This window comes from Alosa alosa, chromosome 7 (assembly GCF_017589495.1).
Source record: "Alosa alosa isolate M-15738 ecotype Scorff River chromosome 7, AALO_Geno_1.1, whole genome shotgun sequence".
Taxonomy (NCBI): Eukaryota; Metazoa; Chordata; class Actinopteri; order Clupeiformes; family Clupeidae; genus Alosa; species Alosa alosa.
Window position 1 is genome coordinate 11149417 of NC_063195.1, and position 15653 is coordinate 11165069.

Here is a 15653-nt window from a genome sequence, read left to right on the forward strand (position 1 = left end):
TTGTAATTAACAAACAAATAATAATTTGCAACAAATAATAAACTCAAATTGGCTCTTACATTTACTGTAGGTCTATTTTGATGAAAAAAGTTGTAGTTCAATGATATTTGTCTTGTCTAGTAGCTTACTGTATGTCCATTTTTCCTTTTTCCAGAAAATGAAAAAAGAGTAACAGCTTTTTGCAAGCAAAATGTGTCATGTACTTATGTGCTTATGTTCAGACATGGGTGTCAACTGTTTTGAAAACGTGATTTTAGAGTTGACACAAGCATCAAAGTGATCAAGAAAAACTGTAACTGAACACAAGAAATAATAATCTTCTCAGTAAAAGTCAGACCAAACCAACACCCTTTCTGTCCATTGTTGATATGCACCTGCACTGTTCAGCAACCCTCTGAACTAGCTTACCGGTATATTGGTTATGTAACATAATTTGAAAGTGTGATCAAGTTTGAGAAGTTCAGTGTACGGCATCTGTGCTTTCTTTGTGTTTATCTTTTGCCACTGGTGGTTACCATTATGCATCATAAGTGCATCACGATGCAAAGAGTGTTTTATTGCATGAGAATGTGTTAAGAGTTTTGCAAAAAGAGTATGAGATCTGCAAATTGTGTTTAATATGTGCAAACTGTTAAAGGTATTGCCAAAAGGGTGATTGATTCAAGACGTGAGTTCAGGCAAATTTGGTTCAGAGGATGGAGTTTAGTGTTTCAGCAATTGTGAAAAACTGTACACAAAAAACTGATTGTTCAGTCAGGGCACACATATTTGCTTTGAGCCTCTACTGTAACCTTCATCATGACGAGCATTCTGGCCCGTTCATGTTGCTATGCAACCATTCATGATCACCCCTGTTGCTCTGTCGAGCCGCTCAAAAGGAATAACTTACCACTGAACTTGATCCATCCGGTAATGATGAGGCTGAAGAAGATGCCAAAGATGAAAAGAACAACAAAAAATATTTCTTTTGTCCATAGCTTTTTGATGAATCCTGGTAGAAAAACAACATTACATTGTAAAATATCAACATGGTGAGTTGGTGAATTATTTACAGTAATTCAATTTATTAATTTCAATTATAGACTCCATGGTCTAGATATTTTTGACTGTGTTCACAGTCAAAATAAAATATGAGAAACTCACAACGCCATCCATTTTGCATGTTGCTGTTCATGTTAACCTTTATCTATCAAAGAGGAGATGTTGAAGAAAACAATATTACTGTTCGTGCACTTTCAATTGGTGATTGCCACATAATAAACCTCTCAGTAATCTGGTTCTTCCGGTTACCAGAGTGTGTTGCAAGCATAACAGGTATCAGATGTCAGGTGTCATATCATGGAGTAAAGATACATCATAATTTGTACATCTTTTTTCTAGTCCTACATTTGTTTTATGAAAATTGCTTTTTTACATGACTCCATTATGTATAATCACACATACCCATGGAAAATGCACAAAATGCACAAAACTTATTTTCCCAATGTAGAGTCTCTTTTTTTATTGAAATCCGGGGACTTCTTTTTACCTTTCTGTGCGCGCTATTCAGCTCAAACCGCTTAACGTACACATTTGGTTGAAACACCGTTTCGTAGATCTTCAAAGGCTTTACCGTCCTATCCGTTTTTCATTTTTGAGAAGTTTATACTTTTTGAGATATTTGTAATTAAGGGGCCGTTTATACGAGAACAATTGCGAAGGAAGACGACAAAATATTTTATCATAAGTGCCTTTCGTTTACACGGCGACCCCGCCATCAGGGCTTGAAGACGCAAAAATCTGAAGACTCCTTCCAGAGTGTAGAGTTTTGAAGACAACCGGGTTGCGTCTCCGTCTAAACGGCTAAACCAAATTCCTTGATTACCTCTCTGGCTAAACTGTCAAATTAGAATGTCTGCGCGTGACGTACCGGGGTTCTATCACACCACCACCCAGCGGTCTGGAATGCATATCCAATCGAATATCACACTCTTGCGTCTTCATATAAACAAAGATTTCCCCCTGAGAATGCTTGTCTAAACGCGAATAAAAAAATGAAGACGAGACGCCACTTCTGCGTCTTGTCTTTTCATCGACACCGTATAAACGTAGCCTAAAAGTGTATTTCCCCCACAGACTTGAATGGGGGCTGTGATGTCATAATAGAGCCAGCTGCGCTCATTAAGTAGTTCTCAGAGCAGTTCCCAGGCTAATCAGAACACTGGCACAGGTGTCACCTGTGAGGAATTCAACTGTCTCAGCTTCTAAGCATACAATCTAGCTCTACCTGAACTACACATCCTGTTAAAGTGTTTCCTGTGTGTCAACATAAAAGTCCCAGCCATCTCTCATGCATTCAGCATTATATCTCCAGAACGGCTTGACGTACATGCTTCAAATTTGGTACGAGTGTTTGTATGGACTCAAAGATGAAGTGAGTTGATGTTGGAGGTTGAAGGTCAAATGTCAAGGTCAAAAACACCTTGAGTGTGATATCTCAAGAATGCAATGTCACACAAGTTTCAAATTTGGTTACTCCAAAAGCACCTTTGCAGGTATCACAATTACCCTACCAACCAGCTAGCAGCAAGCTCAACAGCCCCACCAACACCCTAACCAGCAGACTGTATCCCCTCGTGTAATTCCTCGGAATTGCATTTCTAGTTATATCTTGTTTTGTAAACTACAGATAACGTTTGAACTGGCTATCATCCAACTATCACCACATTCAACTCTAGGTTTGTAGCTGTAAACAATTTATTTGTTTGTTTTGTTTTGTCAAACCCTGTCAATGATCATTTTATTATTTATTAGTTTTTAAGAATCACCATAGAGTGCTGCTGTTCACTGGGTGCTTGACTAGTATTACTGAGTAATCATACTATGTGTTTTTAATGTATTTTAATTATTACTTTTAAAACACTTCTAAACCATTGCCATTTTATGCTTTTCCTTGTGTGTTTTTTTTCTTTTTTATTCTTTACTATTTTAGCTATTCTTTGACTATTGCACAATGCTTGTATTAGCTATTCCTGTTTGCTTTTGTTTATATAAAGCACATTTAATGACCTCTGTGTATGAACTGTGCTATATGAATAAATTTGACTTGATTAGACTTCAATTTCATTTTTTTAACTTTCATTTTTATTCATTATTTAAATCTGATACAGATCATCTGATAGATATGGTGCCAGAAGACAATGACTCCACTCTCAGCTCTACAGGGAGTTTAGCTCAGTCATGACTGCTGATTACCAGTAGGGGGCAGAAGGTGAAAAGTATGGAAATGAAGAGTGAAGAAATCAAAAGTAAAGACACTCAGGAATGGAAATTAGTGTTCAAAATCATCACATGTATTCTCATTATTCACATCCACATGACAAACGTTAGGAAAAGTAGACAAAATGGATAACAAAGGGATTATCATGTAACTGAATCACAAGTTCACACGATGGGTGCAATGACTTTTACTAACAAATAAGATTCACTGTAACCACAGTGATCAACATATCTGTACAAATAAGCCATTAATCTATTTAGATAATTTACAAAAAAAAGTCAGTAATTTAACTGACACACATGTTTGCCCGTAAAATTGTCCTTGAATTTCCCCTTGGGGATCAATAAAGTATCTCTCTATCTATCTATCTATCTAAAACACAATAACAAGCTTTTTTAAAGTATATTTTTTGGGGCTTTTTGGCCTTTTTCTCAGATAGGATAGTGAAGACACTGGAAGCAAGTGGGAAAGAGAGTGATGGGGTGGGATCGGGAAATGACCCGACCCAGACTCAAGCCTAGGTGGTACTGTATGTGGTACGGAACTGACCTGTTTCAATTATCAAGAGAATATCACAGTCAGAAATCAAGCAGGCACTGAGGACAGTTCAGTAATCCAACAGGTAGTTCACCAGCAGCACTGAGAGCAGAACTGAGAGTCCAGTGGAGCAGCTGCTGACCATCTGACCGCTGTTACACTGAGCCCTCACCTCCTCCAGCCTCCTCTCCCTCTCTCCCAACAACCTCTCTAGCGCCTCTCTTTTCTCCTCCTCCTCCTGACGTATTTCCTTCTCTAAATCCATCTTCTTCTGTTCCTCCTCTACTCGGATCTCTTGTTCTCTCTCCAATCTCTTCTTCTCCTCCTCTGCCCTGATCTCTCGTTCTCTCTCTTTTCTCTTCAGCTCCTCCTCTTGTTGTCTCTGTTTGTTTCGCTCCATGGATGTTTTCTGGGAGACTGCCAGGACGTCAGACTCTGTGGAAAAGGAAAAGGAAGGAGAGAATATTGCTGATGGAGTTGAAGAATGTTGGCAATGCATCACCATATTTCCCATTTCAATAAAAACATGTGCACACACACACACACACACACACACACAGGAAGAGAGATAAAACAATGTCTCTATCTCTATCTAGTGGGGTATACTACGAATCTCGATTAGTGGGTTAGCGAGGTATGTTGCGCTCAAAGCCAGGGTATGCTGTGACACGAAAGTGGATCTGTTTTAGTGTCGCTATATCACCATGGTATCTTATGCTGTCATCCAAACCTGGTCGGGAGGAGGTTATGTGCTAAGTTATAGCTCAAATCGTGTAATCTACCACACACTGACCAATCAATAGAAACGAAGATGTAGGATTCTGTCATCGGATCTCGAATGCGCTTTAATAGTGCTGTGCGTGCAAATATCCCACTATGGACGTGCATACCATACAACAACTGATGACAATTGATTTATTTCATGTTATAGGCTAGACACTAAAAATGACCGCAGTGTAGATTACCCTATATCGCTCTTAAATCCGGAAGTAATTGTTTTTTTAATATAGGCGGTCTTGTGCGTCTCCACATTTCACGGTTGGCCAACATCATCTCAACACCGAGAACGCGCACAGATCTGAGCTGAAAGCCTAGTTTGACAAATATATCACATAACTGCTATCATAGTATCGCTTAACGTATAACCCTGAGCAGGGGTAGGAATTTCACGACGGCCATGGCCGTCGTAGCCCCTTGCGTTGGCCGAGATGCCCCTTTGAAAATCAGAGGTTTACAGGCCACTGTGGCCTTGGTGCCCCCTTCTCTCAATATTCTGGTTTGCGTCGGACTAATAGCATATTTTATTAGCCTATGGCCTGACAAAATAATCTTTCACAGCGCAAATTATTGTAGCATTTTACGCAGTGGAAAAGTGACCGCGCACGGCAAGAAAGTAAGTGCGTCCAGATTCCCATTCTTCTCAGTTGAAGTACTCGCAAAGTAGCCTACTCATCATACAGGCATCACAAGTATCACATCACATGAAAGAGCTTTTTCTCAGCTTTTAAACGATGTTAGCCATTTGGTGAACGGTTCGCGAGAAAAATAAATACTATGATTAAATTGAATCATAAATTCTAGGATCTGCTCCCATCTCCCTCATTCATCTTGGAATACTTAAAGGAACTGTATGTAGGATTTTGGCCAAAACTGGTACTACAATCACTTTGTGGTAACTAGAGCAGAGCTGGCAACCCAGATGCCGAAACACTACTGACTTTGATTACTAGATAGGTGGAGGGTGGCGGATCAGGCTAAAACACAAGTATGTAAACATCAACATCAGTTGAGGGCTGCAACTTCACTTTTTTAAATGACGATATCCTGGCCGGACTACTGTTGTCAGTGATATAAGTATTTGAAATTAGCATGATTTCCTAATGTCTAGTGACAAATCAGGGCCATTTTATGATTAATTGAATTACATTTCTTACATACGGTTCCTTTAACGAACCCTTCGTTCAAAACATGGCAAACTTTTTTTTCCTACGTGATTTCATAACATGCCAAATACAAAATAAATGTTACAAATATCGCCTAGATGTCGGTAAATATTAAAATCAGAGGATCTACAGCTGACTAAGAGTTTGTTAAAGTAGCCTTAATGATGACAAAATGCTAAGCATGCATCTAGGCTATTTGAGTTTCTTAAAGCTGAGCTGTGCTTAAATTCAATTAACAGGCCAAATATAAAATAAATGTTAAATATAGCCTAGATATCTGTAAATAATAGATGATCAGATGATTTACAGTTCTAATATGTCATGTTTTTGTAATGTTTCATACAGTGATGCAGGTCTAGGCTATTGAATAGGCTAAATACAATTTCAATCATTTTTATAGCCTACTGTATAGTTAACTTTGGCCTTGGTGCCATGACATGTGGCCTTTGTGCCCCCCACCAAATATGCCCAACTGAAGGCCAAGTGGCCTTGCCCCCAAAATGGTGAAATTCCAAGCCTGCCCCTGAGTCAAGGCTTTGTCAAGCCTCGATATGTCTACATAGCCTAGATATGTCTAACGTGCTTCGTAGTATACCCCACAGGTGTCTCTATGGTATGTGTTGATTTGTTTCTTTCCTAGAGGCCCCATAAAACTGATATTTGAAAATATTATAAATTCCATGAATGTCTATGCATCCTATATAGCCTCACAGTGCACTGCGTAATACCGTCACAGTGCATCATACCTTAACGTCATACAGGGTTGGACTGGGAACAAAATTCGGCCCTGGCAATTTTCTCCTGGACCGGCCCACCACTGGACGGATGACCCCCCCCCCCCATTATGCTGTAGCAACACTTCATAAACTGAACCCAAACATTAAACATTTAGATTTTAGAACTATAGCCTATAATCACAATAACACGGGGGTCCGGGGGTGTCTCTCCGGGATTTTTTTTTTTAATCCTGGTTGCTAATCACACCATTTTAAAGTGATTTGAGAAGGACAGGATTCAGGGATAGGCAAGACAGTCTCATATTCTGTCTGTCTCACGTCATGTTACCCCATGCATTAAACGTCACTGCTTGACTAAAAAATATAGGCTACTGAACATGGACATTACGTTTGTGCCAACATGTTGTAGAAACACAACCACAGCCTTAATTTGGTACAAATCTCCTTTACTTTGGTTATAGTCCGCGATTCACATTAACATAGGCTATCACCACAAGTGTATAGTCTGCTAAACGTTTTTGCCCAAGTTTGTGTGCCGTCATCACATTTTGCAAAATTAGGCTACCTTCGTTACTAACCTACCAGTTGATGGCCTACTTTTTACCTGATCGACTCGCAAATTATGCATTTAATGTAACACTCGGTGGAGAGACTTCCACTTTCCAAGTTTCACTTTTACTGTCGTTGTGAGCTAAAAGTCTAGGCCTACTATATGGGAAATACTTTGAAGTTCCTTTTGAGTAGGATCAGCTCCAAAAATGAATGGATTTTCTTTAACCTGTGCTACACTTTTCCTCTAAGTTGTGCGAAAATTGTAGACTACCCATAGTTTTTTTTTATGTTGACAGAACCGCACTACAGTAGCCTACATGGTGCAGTAAATGGAAGCTCTTGGTAGCGCGTGCAACTAATGTCTATAAAAAACAATATATGTATGGAATAAAACTAGACCTCTGGTTGCTGTTTACGGTTAAACTGTGATGATGTGAACACCAGCCAGCGGAGGGCACCTACTAGGCTACCATGCACTCGTAGGCTATATTTCCCCACAAACCTAGCGGCTGCTTGGACAAATCCACTTGAGGAGTGGGGCAGGGGGGCGCGATCGTAACACACACTGAATCTGTCATGAAGAGGCCAAAATGATTGACCTGTCACCCCCCAAGCCAAATGGATGCAACTGCATTTATAGGCTAGGCCTATGCCTACATGACGGGCCGCAAATAGGCCTAGTCTAAATAACTTAAAAATAAAAAAAAATCCCGGAGGTCACCGGCCCATCGGGCATTTGCCCGGTTGTACAGATTACCAGTCTGAGCTAGCCTGGCGGGCCATCCTATATCATTGAAGTGTATAGTCTGGAATCGAATCATTCACCTGCTTAATCCAAGGGGCGGGCAGAGAGGCATGCAATAGGCCAGCGCTACGACCATATCCGTATCCGGTCGGCAAAACGGCAAATACATCCTTCTTCGAAAGGAATGACTTAAGTGCATTGTGTTGCTCTACTTTCAAAGACGCCAACGCCGATTTAAACAACCGCTCTTCGTTCGCCATAGCCACCTTCCTTGTTGTTCACCGTCGCAGGACTGTCGTTATCCTGTTAAGCCCGCCTTAAGACTCTCTTACAAAATAGAGCACTGTGATTGGATGAAGTCCACGGCGTCAGCCAATAGAAATTCCTATGGTTTGATACTAGACGTACAGGCTGAGCAAATTAATTTGCCGCCGCTAGGGTGCGTCTAGATTTCTAGGCTAAGTCCGAGCCTGACATAATAACTTAACAGTACTCAACAATAACAACAACAATGGTTCCTTTGTGAGCAATTCACTGGTGTTGTCAGTATTGTGTTGAATATTGTGTTCAACTCTGTTGAAATCTCAATAGAGATGTCAGGCATCCCAGACCCACCCACCTCCCTTTATATTCATAATGGACTATAAGATATGTCAATGCCAGAGACCGCAACAGCAACACATCACAATAACACCCCAAAACATTTCCCCCACACCAGCCACAACCGAATTCCAGTTCATCTGGTTGCTTTGGCTGAGGACAGAAAGAGGGACTGACCTCTGGGCTAGTCAAACAGAGAAACAAAAATAAATCAATAAATAAATAGGGACTGACCTCTGAGCCAGATCCCTCCTATGATAAAGACGGTGACCAGCAGCAGCGCAGTGAGGGCGATGAACACAACGGCCGTCACTTTCCACGTGCACCATTGGGTGGGACCTTGGAGAGAAACACGTACAGGGAATGATTATGACCTCAAATAACATACAGCTGGCGGGTGGAAACTATCAGCAACAACAACAACAAAATGGGCAGTAACGAAAAAACAAAACATTAATACTTTTTAGAGGAACACAACAAAACCCCCAAAGAAAATAAAAAAACACACCAACCTTTATAACCTGGGTCTGACTTGTCATCATTATCCAGAGCATATTGTGTTCCATTATTTTCAGCTTTCTGGATGTTAGAGTAACAGTCGTCACTGTATCGGCCTCCAGCCTTGAGCGCCTGGTTGTTTGGGCTACTGAGGAACAGAAGGGGTGAAAGAGGGAGAGGACAATGTCCATGAGACTGAGACTGAGAACATCATAAAACATGGCGTCACTGCGTGATGAAACATGTCTAATTTTCTCTCATTCACACACACACGCTCTTCCTAAGCTCCATCTTGTACAAACAGTGTACGTGTTTATTTTTCGTTTAGTGCCTTAACTTAAGTCACATTGTCTGCTGTGCAGAAACTCAACAATTTTGTGCCACAGACTATTTCAATGCTCACCAATACTCTAGAACTTCAACATACAGTACACACACTGAATGGTTTGTGTAACATTAAAACATTGCTTTCTATTATAACATGGTTAACCTAAACTCAACCATACTATTCATTTTCCTCAAAGATAATATTTCTGTTGACTATGGAAGGGATAACAGTGATGTCCCGATAGTAAAATAATATGATAGAGAACACTTTCTTACACAGTTTGCTTGGCATCGTTCAGTGAGTCTTTTTCATAGAGCGTGTCACAGTTCTTCTTGTACTCCATTTTTGGATTTGGCACCTACAGCCAACAGGAAAATAACACATCCTGAACAATGTATGGACAAGACAACAGCAGAAACAAGTAACATGACTAAGAGCCAAATAGTTGAGGCCTGACTATACTGCCTAGGCGCAATACATACACAGAGAAAGATGCAGGCAGCAGAGGAAGATAAAATGGGAGACAGAGACAGAGAGAGAGAGGGAGAGAGAGAGAGAGAAAGAGAAAGAGAGACAGAGAGAGATTAATACAAGAATCCCAAGGTTACAAATCCTGAAATCCTGAGAACTCATTCAATGTGACTGTGCGTCTGCGCAAGTTAAACTGAACCACTGGAGATAGCCTAACGTGAATAGCGTTATTTACGGATGAACGAAATGGATTCTTGGTGTCCATGAAAACAGCATAGAAACGGGCAAATCTAATCCAAATGAATGGAAATGACAGGTCTTTGAATTGACACTAAGATGCAACGCAAATATATTCCTTTGCAATGCTATGCTTTACGGGTTCCCAAAACAACGATCGGTGATCACCAAATTTATCTCTCATATTGCTCCTCATGACCCCTGAAAGCTGTCAAAAAATATAGCCTGATGGGGCGCGTCTAGATTCAGGCTAATAGCCTGACGTTTTTTCCCCCTTTTTGAGCACGTCCGAATCCCAGGACATCGCACCTGTCAAGTTCGCAAGTTATCATGCAGTAACAGCCCAGTGTAGACATGGGTTCACATAGCCTTTAGTCTATGTGAACCCTAAGAAATTAGGCTGTTGTAGGCTTACATTAAAAGTTTAATGGGAATAAGTCATGACTTTTGACAGTGGTAAATGTCATAGCAAATAGCCTATTTATTTCACTCTAGCTGGAGTGAACGCAGAACATGGGATGTTGCGCAAACAAATGAATGAGGAGGATTATCTGCATCTCCGTTAACCAAAACTATGTCTTTGCTAACCCATAGGCGTACTATGTTTTCCCTACCCTCGATAAAACACCCTCGATAAAAAGCCGAGCTCCATAGCACCTGCGGACAATCTACTGATTGTAGAGACAAGCACTTTAAATGACTTTCCTCAACAATATACGAGACAACACATTAAGAAACTCTTACTTTTGCTTCTTATACAGACTAAAATTGAATCCTTACCCAGAGTGGTCAGTGGTTCAGGAAAGGACACCACACTTCCCAGAGTGGTCAGAGGCTCTGATACTGTAGGACTGCTGCCTTGTAGTCTACTGTTGCAGTGGTAAGGATCACTTTCATTTCCTCAGAAGTGGAGTGAATGTCAGGGCATGTCAGCGTAAGATTCACTTTCCCTTCCTCTGTTTTCAAACATGACCAGACTTAATGTAAGAAAACTGGTTTTGTAAATGCAAACATATTTTTAAGTATCTTTGTTGGATATTTTCCAAATGTTTCTACTGACAGATTATAGATTATTTACAGACGAACGAGAACATGTGGGTCACTTACTCAGTTTGCCCTGGTGTCCATCTTCCGGTTGAATAGGTGATTGTAAAACTAGTCTAGATGTTGTCTGTAAAACATTTGTCAATCTGAACTGTGTGTTTGTGTGTGTGTGTGTGTGTGTGTGTGTGTGTGTGTGTGTGTTTATAACAATATCATGTCACTGAGGCCATCTAGTGGTGTTATGAAATATTTGTTTGCAGTTATGGCCTCTGTCAGGGGGAGGACTTGAGAATGGGTCTGGATTTTTTCAACTTTCCAACTCATTTCTAAAGAGAATACACATCTGTGTAGACCCACATCACAGTCTCCCAGCTTTACTGTTGACATCTGTTTTTGTTGTTGTTGTTGTTTTTCAGTTTGGACATTCTGCTTAGATAACTGCTCCTTTCTTATGTTTGGAAAATGGATGATGTTACCATTAGGTAATTATGTTCAATAATTGTGATCCCAATATTGACTAAATGATGTTATGCCATAATCTAGAAGCCCTATACTTTGTGTGTTTGTGTGTGATTTTGCCATAATTGAGCAGCTCTAGTGTGTGTGTGTGTGTGTGTGTGTGTGTGTGTGTGTGTGTGTGTGTGTGTGTGTTTTGCCATAATCCAGCAGCTCTGACACTTTTGACCTACATTATGTCTGACCAACATTGAGCTTCTCAATGACTCAATTCAATGATTTAAACAAACAGCCACCAACATGCACTCCTAAGTCAGGTTTATGAAAGCACAGGGGCCCAAATGACTCCATTCAATGACATAAAGTGCAGCAAACAGCCACCAACATCCACCACAGCTATTGACACACACATAAAAGGCCTAAGAAACAGGTTTATGAAAGCACAGGGGCCCAAAAGTTATGTGCACAAATACACAACTAAAATCCAGACCATTTCTGAGTCAGAATGGCATCTTCATACCATAACAAATAAAGTTATAGCAAACAGTATACCTGTATGTACCTCAATGGTCAGCATAGTTGGGTATTATAAGGGATAATGTATAGAATGCCGGTCATTATTGGGAAAATAAGTCCCGACAGGGCGAACCAGTCCCCGCCCTGGGGGGTAGGGACTTATTTTTGTGATATGAAACACCTGAATTAGAAGCACAAACTTCGTTGCCATTGACAGCTGTCATTATTTTTTTCAGAGGTCCTTTCCTCGAAAATAATGACCGCTAGAACTTTGGGAAATCCCACTCAAGTCAATGGAGCGTTCTACTTGCCTTGTAATAATGTAACCTGTATACCTACAGTATATGATCAGCATGGTTGGATATTAATGTAACCTGTATATATAATGTAACCTGTATACCTATATGATCAGCTTAGTTGGGTATTAATGTAACCTGTAATGTAACCTGTATACCTACTGTATATGATCAGCATGGTTGGGTATTAATGTAACCTGTAATGTAACCTGTATACCTACTGTATATGATCAGCATGGTTGGGTATTAATGTAACCTGTATATATAATGTAACCTGTATGTACCTATATGGTCAGCTTAGTTGTCTAGACCTGCATGGAATGTAATGATGTGTGTGAAAAAGAATATCCTTATAGGACAATAAAGACTATGGGACTTTGTGCTCAACGATTTCGGGGTTTTTTTTTTACTTTATTTTTTATTAATATAAATCGGATACAAATCATCTGATAGATATGGTGCAATGGTGCCAGAAGACAATGACTCAACTCTCAGCTCTACAGGGAGTTCAGCTCAGTCATGACTGCTGACTACCAGTAGGGGGCAGAAGGTGAAAAGTATGGAAATTAAAAGAGTGAAGAAATCAAAGTAAAGACACTCAGGAATGGGAATTAGAAACATGGGATTGGGAGGTTTTCAAAATCATTATGATCACATTTATTAGTTTAGTTGTGTACCACACATGTACCACACATGTACACACCACATGTAAGGAAAAGATGACAAAATGGGACGTTATGGTACTGAATCACAACCAGACACGATGGGTGCCATGACTTTTACTGACACATATGATTCACTGTAACCATAGTGACCAACATATTTGTACAAATAAGTAATTGATCCATTAGATAATTCTGTCAATAAGTCAATAACTTAACTGAAAAACAAGTGTGCCTTTAACACACAATGACAAACATATTAGTATTGTTTTCCACCTTTATTCAGATCGGACAGGAAAGGTCCTGACAGGAATCCGGTGGGAGGGAGTGATGGGGTGGGATCGGGAAATGACCTGGGTCAGATTCAAACCCGGACGTGTAGACACTTGGACCCGCATGTGGTCATACAGAACTGATATCATGAGAATATCACAGTCAGCACTGAGGAAGGAGATGTCAGTAATCCAACAGGTATAGTTTACCCAGCAGCACTGAGGAAGGAGAGCTCAGTAATCCAACAGGTAGTTTACCAGCAGCACTGAGAGCAGAACTGAGAGTCCAGTGGAGCAGCTGCTGACCATCTGACCGCTGTTACACTGAGCCCTCACCTCCTCCAGCCTCCTCTCCCTCTCTCCCAACAACCTCTCTAGCGCCTCTCTTTTCTCCTCCTCCTCCTGACGTATTTCCTTCTCTAAATCCATCTTCTTCTGTTCCTCCTCTACTCGGATCTCTTGTTCTCTCTCCAATCTCTTCTTCTCCTCCTCTGCCCTGATCTCTCTTTCTCTCTCCAATCTCTTCATCTCCTCCTCCTCCCTGATCTCTTGTTCTCTCTCCATTCTCTTCTTCCCCTCCTCTTCTCTGATCTCTCTTTCTCTCTCCAATCTCTTCTTCTCCTCCTCCTCCCTGATCTCTTGTTCTCTCTCCATTCTCTTCTTCTCCTCCTCTGCCCTGATCTCTCGTTCTCTCTCTTTTCTCTTCAGCTCCTCCTCTTGTTGTCTCTGTTTGTTTTGCTCCATGGATGTTTTCTGGGAGACTGCCAGGACGTCAGACTCTGTGGAAAAGGAAAAGGAAGGAGAGAATATTGCTGATGGAGTGGAAGAATGTTGGCAATGCGTCACCATATTTCCCATTTCAATAAAAACATGTGCACACACACACACACACACACACAGGAAGAGAGAATAAGAATATAACACTGTCTCTATCTCTATCTAGCTCTCTCTGTGGTATGTGTTGATTTGCTTCTATCCTAGAGGCCCCATTAAACTGATTTTATTTAGTTAAACAAAAGAAAATATTCTAAATTCCATGACTGTCTACTGTCTGGGCATACAGCTGGCGAACCTGTCATCGTCACATGCATCCTACATACAACCTATAGCCTAACACAGTGCATTGCATCCATCATACCGTAACGTCATAACAATACTTGACGACAACATCAACAACAATAACAACAACATTGGTTCCTTTGTGAGCATTTCACTGGTGTTGTCAGTATTGTGTTGAATAACAGAAATCTCAACACAGGTGTCAGGCATCCCAGACCCACCTCCCTTTATATTCATAATGGACTATAAGACATGTCAATGCCAGAGACAACACATCACAATAATATAACACCCCAAAACATTTCCCCACACCAGCCACAACCAAATTCCAGTTCAGCTGGGTGCTTCAGCAATACTTTGCCAAAGATAATAAATGATTACTAGTAAAGGATTGGCACTGTGCTCATTAGTGGGGATAAGCCTGTGGTATAACTGTGTCTGTTAGTGTGGATAAGCCTGCAGTATAACTGTGTCTGTTAGTGTGGAAAAAGACCTCTGGGACAGTCATAAATAAATAAATAGGGACTGACCTCTGAGCCAGATCCCTCCTACGATGAGGACGCTGACCAGCAGCAGCGCAGTAAGGACGATGAACACAACGGCGGTCACTTTCCACGTGCACCACTGGGTGGGACCTTGGAGAGAAACACGCACAGGGAATGATTATGATCTCAATTTACTTACAGCTGGCGGGTGGAAACTATCAACAACAACAACAACAACAACAAAAAGGGCAGTGGTGAAAAAACTAAGCATTAATACTTTGTAGAGGAAATGCAAAAAATCTAAAAACAAAAATATATATTTACCTGGGCCTGACTTGTCATCATTATCCAGAGCATATTGTGTTCCATTATTTTCAGCTTTCTGGATGATAGAGTAACAGTCGTCACTGTATCGGCCTCCAGCTTTGAGCGCCTGGTTGTTTGGGCTACTGAGGAACAGAAGGGGTGAAAGAGGGAGAGGACAATGTCCATGAAACATGAGACTGAGAACATCATGAAACATGGCGTCACTGCGTGATGAAACATGACTAATTTTCTCTCATTTACACACATGCTTTTAAGCTGCATCTTTCACACGCAGTCACACAGTGTGGGTGAATGTCAGGAAACTAAGGAGGACACATTTGCTTAATTTTTGTTTGGTGCCATAACTTAAGTCACATTGTCTGCTGTGCAGAAACTCAACAATTTTGTGGCATATCAACGGAACATTTCAATGCTCACCAACTCTAGAACTTCAACATATATGCAATGAAGGTGTTGTGTAAACATAGGACATTAAAAAATAAGTATTAAAAAATACTTCCATTGCCTACGGAAAGGATAACAGCGGTGTCCCGATATACAGAGAGAACCTCACAACACAAATCTGCCAACAGTAAAATAATATGATAGAGAACACTTACACAGTTTGCTTGGCATCGTTCAGTGAGTCT

The 15653-nt window shown here is 40.7% G+C and overlaps 1 protein-coding gene across 2 annotated transcripts; it reads right to left on the reverse strand.

Annotated features, from left to right (window-relative positions):
* Positions 1-3100: 3100 nt before the first annotated feature.
* On the reverse strand, positions 3101-11103 carry LOC125297584 (stress response protein NST1-like). 2 transcript variants are annotated; one of them, XM_048248033.1, is made up of 6 exons: positions 11015-11103; positions 10688-10863; positions 9475-9557; positions 8886-9016; positions 8608-8712; positions 3101-4231 (listed from the first exon to the last, which is right to left on the reverse strand). In XM_048248033.1, exons 3-6 carry the CDS (start codon positions 9540-9542, stop codon positions 3867-3869), a joined length of 669 nt encoding a protein of 222 aa, XP_048103990.1. In that variant the 5' UTR covers positions 9543-9557; positions 10688-10863; positions 11015-11103; the 3' UTR covers positions 3101-3866. The 2 variants fall into 2 exon arrangements, with proteins under 2 accessions (XP_048103990.1, XP_048103989.1); XM_048248032.1 differs by having other exon boundaries at positions 8886-9019.
* Positions 11104-15653: the final 4550 nt, after the last annotated feature.